General features: G+C 38.8%; 1 protein-coding gene across 1 annotated transcript; it reads left to right on the forward strand.

Annotated features, from left to right (window-relative positions):
• The first annotated feature begins 239 nt into the window (after positions 1-239).
• LOC143199997 (uncharacterized) lies at positions 240-1,313 on the forward strand. Its single transcript, XM_076410226.1, has 2 exons — positions 240-811; positions 869-1,313. The coding sequence occupies exons 1-2, from the start codon at positions 264-266 to the stop codon at positions 1,257-1,259; spliced, it is 939 nt and encodes a 312-aa protein (XP_076266341.1). The 5' UTR covers positions 240-263; the 3' UTR covers positions 1,260-1,313.
• The last annotated feature ends 327 nt before the right edge of the window (positions 1,314-1,640 follow it).

Here is a 1,640-nt window from a genome sequence, read left to right on the forward strand (position 1 = left end):
TTTACACAATATCAAATCATATAAAGAATAATCTATTTTTCATAGGCCAAGGTATATCGACATCTTCAGTCGAGAAACAATTACGTAAAAAATGTTTTTATTTTATCGGCGACGAGATATCAAGACATTTACCTTTATTTACTAAAAAACAGATGTTAATTAGCTGTAATAAAAAAAAGTTAATTCCTGGGATATCGGCAAAATATATTGATAAGCATGGGTATAAAAACCAGCTTGGCTTTCGGAATAGCATCAGTTGCAAAATGAAAGTCATCGTATTCCTAGCTTTGGCTGCCTTCGCTCAATCTCTCCCATACCATACTGGTTGGTATGGAGTTGGATCTACCTACGAGCCTGATCTTTATGGGTGGAAGTTATTCCAAACCCCTTGGATCGCCAGAGGTCCCATCCGCTCCATTTTAACGAAAGAACGTCCAGTAGCCGAGACCGCCGCTAGGAATATCGTCAGCGATTTAGGGAGGAAGTACGACCTGGACATCGAGGAACTCATCAGTCGTTTAGGGAGAGAACAGAGAATAGCCGGTAGCACCTATAACCCTAGAACGGCTAATATCATTGCGGGTTTTCGAGAAGAACTCAGAAACCAACAAGGTAATTTGGATTTGGACGAAATTAGACGCATTGGTCAACTTAAAGATACTTTGGGAGCCGCTATCGAGGCCCAACTGACTACCGACAACGTCGACCGCTTGGTGGGACGCTTCACCAAAACCGACGATCAAGACAATGGCATTTTCGAAGCTAGAATCAAGAAACTCATCGACAAGTTCACCATAGTCGATATCCAAGTGTAAGTCCATCAGATAATTAATCAAATCTATATAGATAACTTAAAATACCTTTACAGAGAACTCACAAAGCAACACAAGATTATCCGTCAACTAGTCGAACAAGAAGAGTTCCTGGAACAACAGAAACAACAGCTGGAAGCCCAAAAAAGCATCGTAAGCGAAAGGGGTACCAGCGTACCAGTTGAGAAACTGAGAGTAGCAGAAGAAAGGATCAAGGAAGAACAAAAATACCTGACCAGCGAGAAATACGCTCGCTACCTGGTCATTAAGATGCTGCGCGGTAAGTTGTTCGAGGAAGAAGACAAATTGACCAGAGATTCCATCACCAAGAACGTAAGGGAAGATGCGGTCGAATACAAAAGAGATTTTACTAGGAGACCGTTCCTAGGCTTGGATACAACTCTCACCGGATATCCTACACTGTGTCCAGGTGGATTTTGTTACTGAAATACTCATTTAAATAACTATGAGTAAATATCTATAATAAATGTATGCATAAAATATTGATTTTCTTCTTAATTCAAACCAAAAATAACGTAACGTAACGTAATGTATTGAATCATTAAATCTTCCAGTGATATTGGAGATTGAAATCTACTCTCCACTCTCTGGTCTAAAATTCTTCATGACAGTTTAATTATGTTGAGGTCTAGGGATTATACTGGGCAGTAAAAATGTTTGATAATATTATGAATATGGTATATGGCAGTATTTGACACCAATATGCTAGTCATAGTAAGAATTTCTTCAATGAGAATGTTGAGATATTCGTTTGCAATAATTCGGTCAGTTATATGAGTGAGATAACCAGTTCAGTACCATAATATT

This window comes from Rhynchophorus ferrugineus, unplaced genomic scaffold (genome assembly GCF_030347505.1).
Source record: "Rhynchophorus ferrugineus isolate W39M unplaced genomic scaffold, kcgeb_rfMv2 rfM7, whole genome shotgun sequence".
NCBI classification, from domain to species: domain Eukaryota; kingdom Metazoa; phylum Arthropoda; class Insecta; order Coleoptera; family Curculionidae; genus Rhynchophorus; species Rhynchophorus ferrugineus.

Bases quoted from the DNA above. Each gene is read 5' to 3' on its own strand.
- LOC143199997 (XM_076410226.1), top strand. From the start codon at position 264: ATGAAAGTCATCGTATTCCTAGCTTTGGCTGCCTTCGCTCAATCTCTC. The intron at 812-868 runs GTAAGTCCATCA...ATACCTTTACAG, and splicing joins ACCATAGTCGATATCCAAGT to AGAACTCACAAAGCAACACA.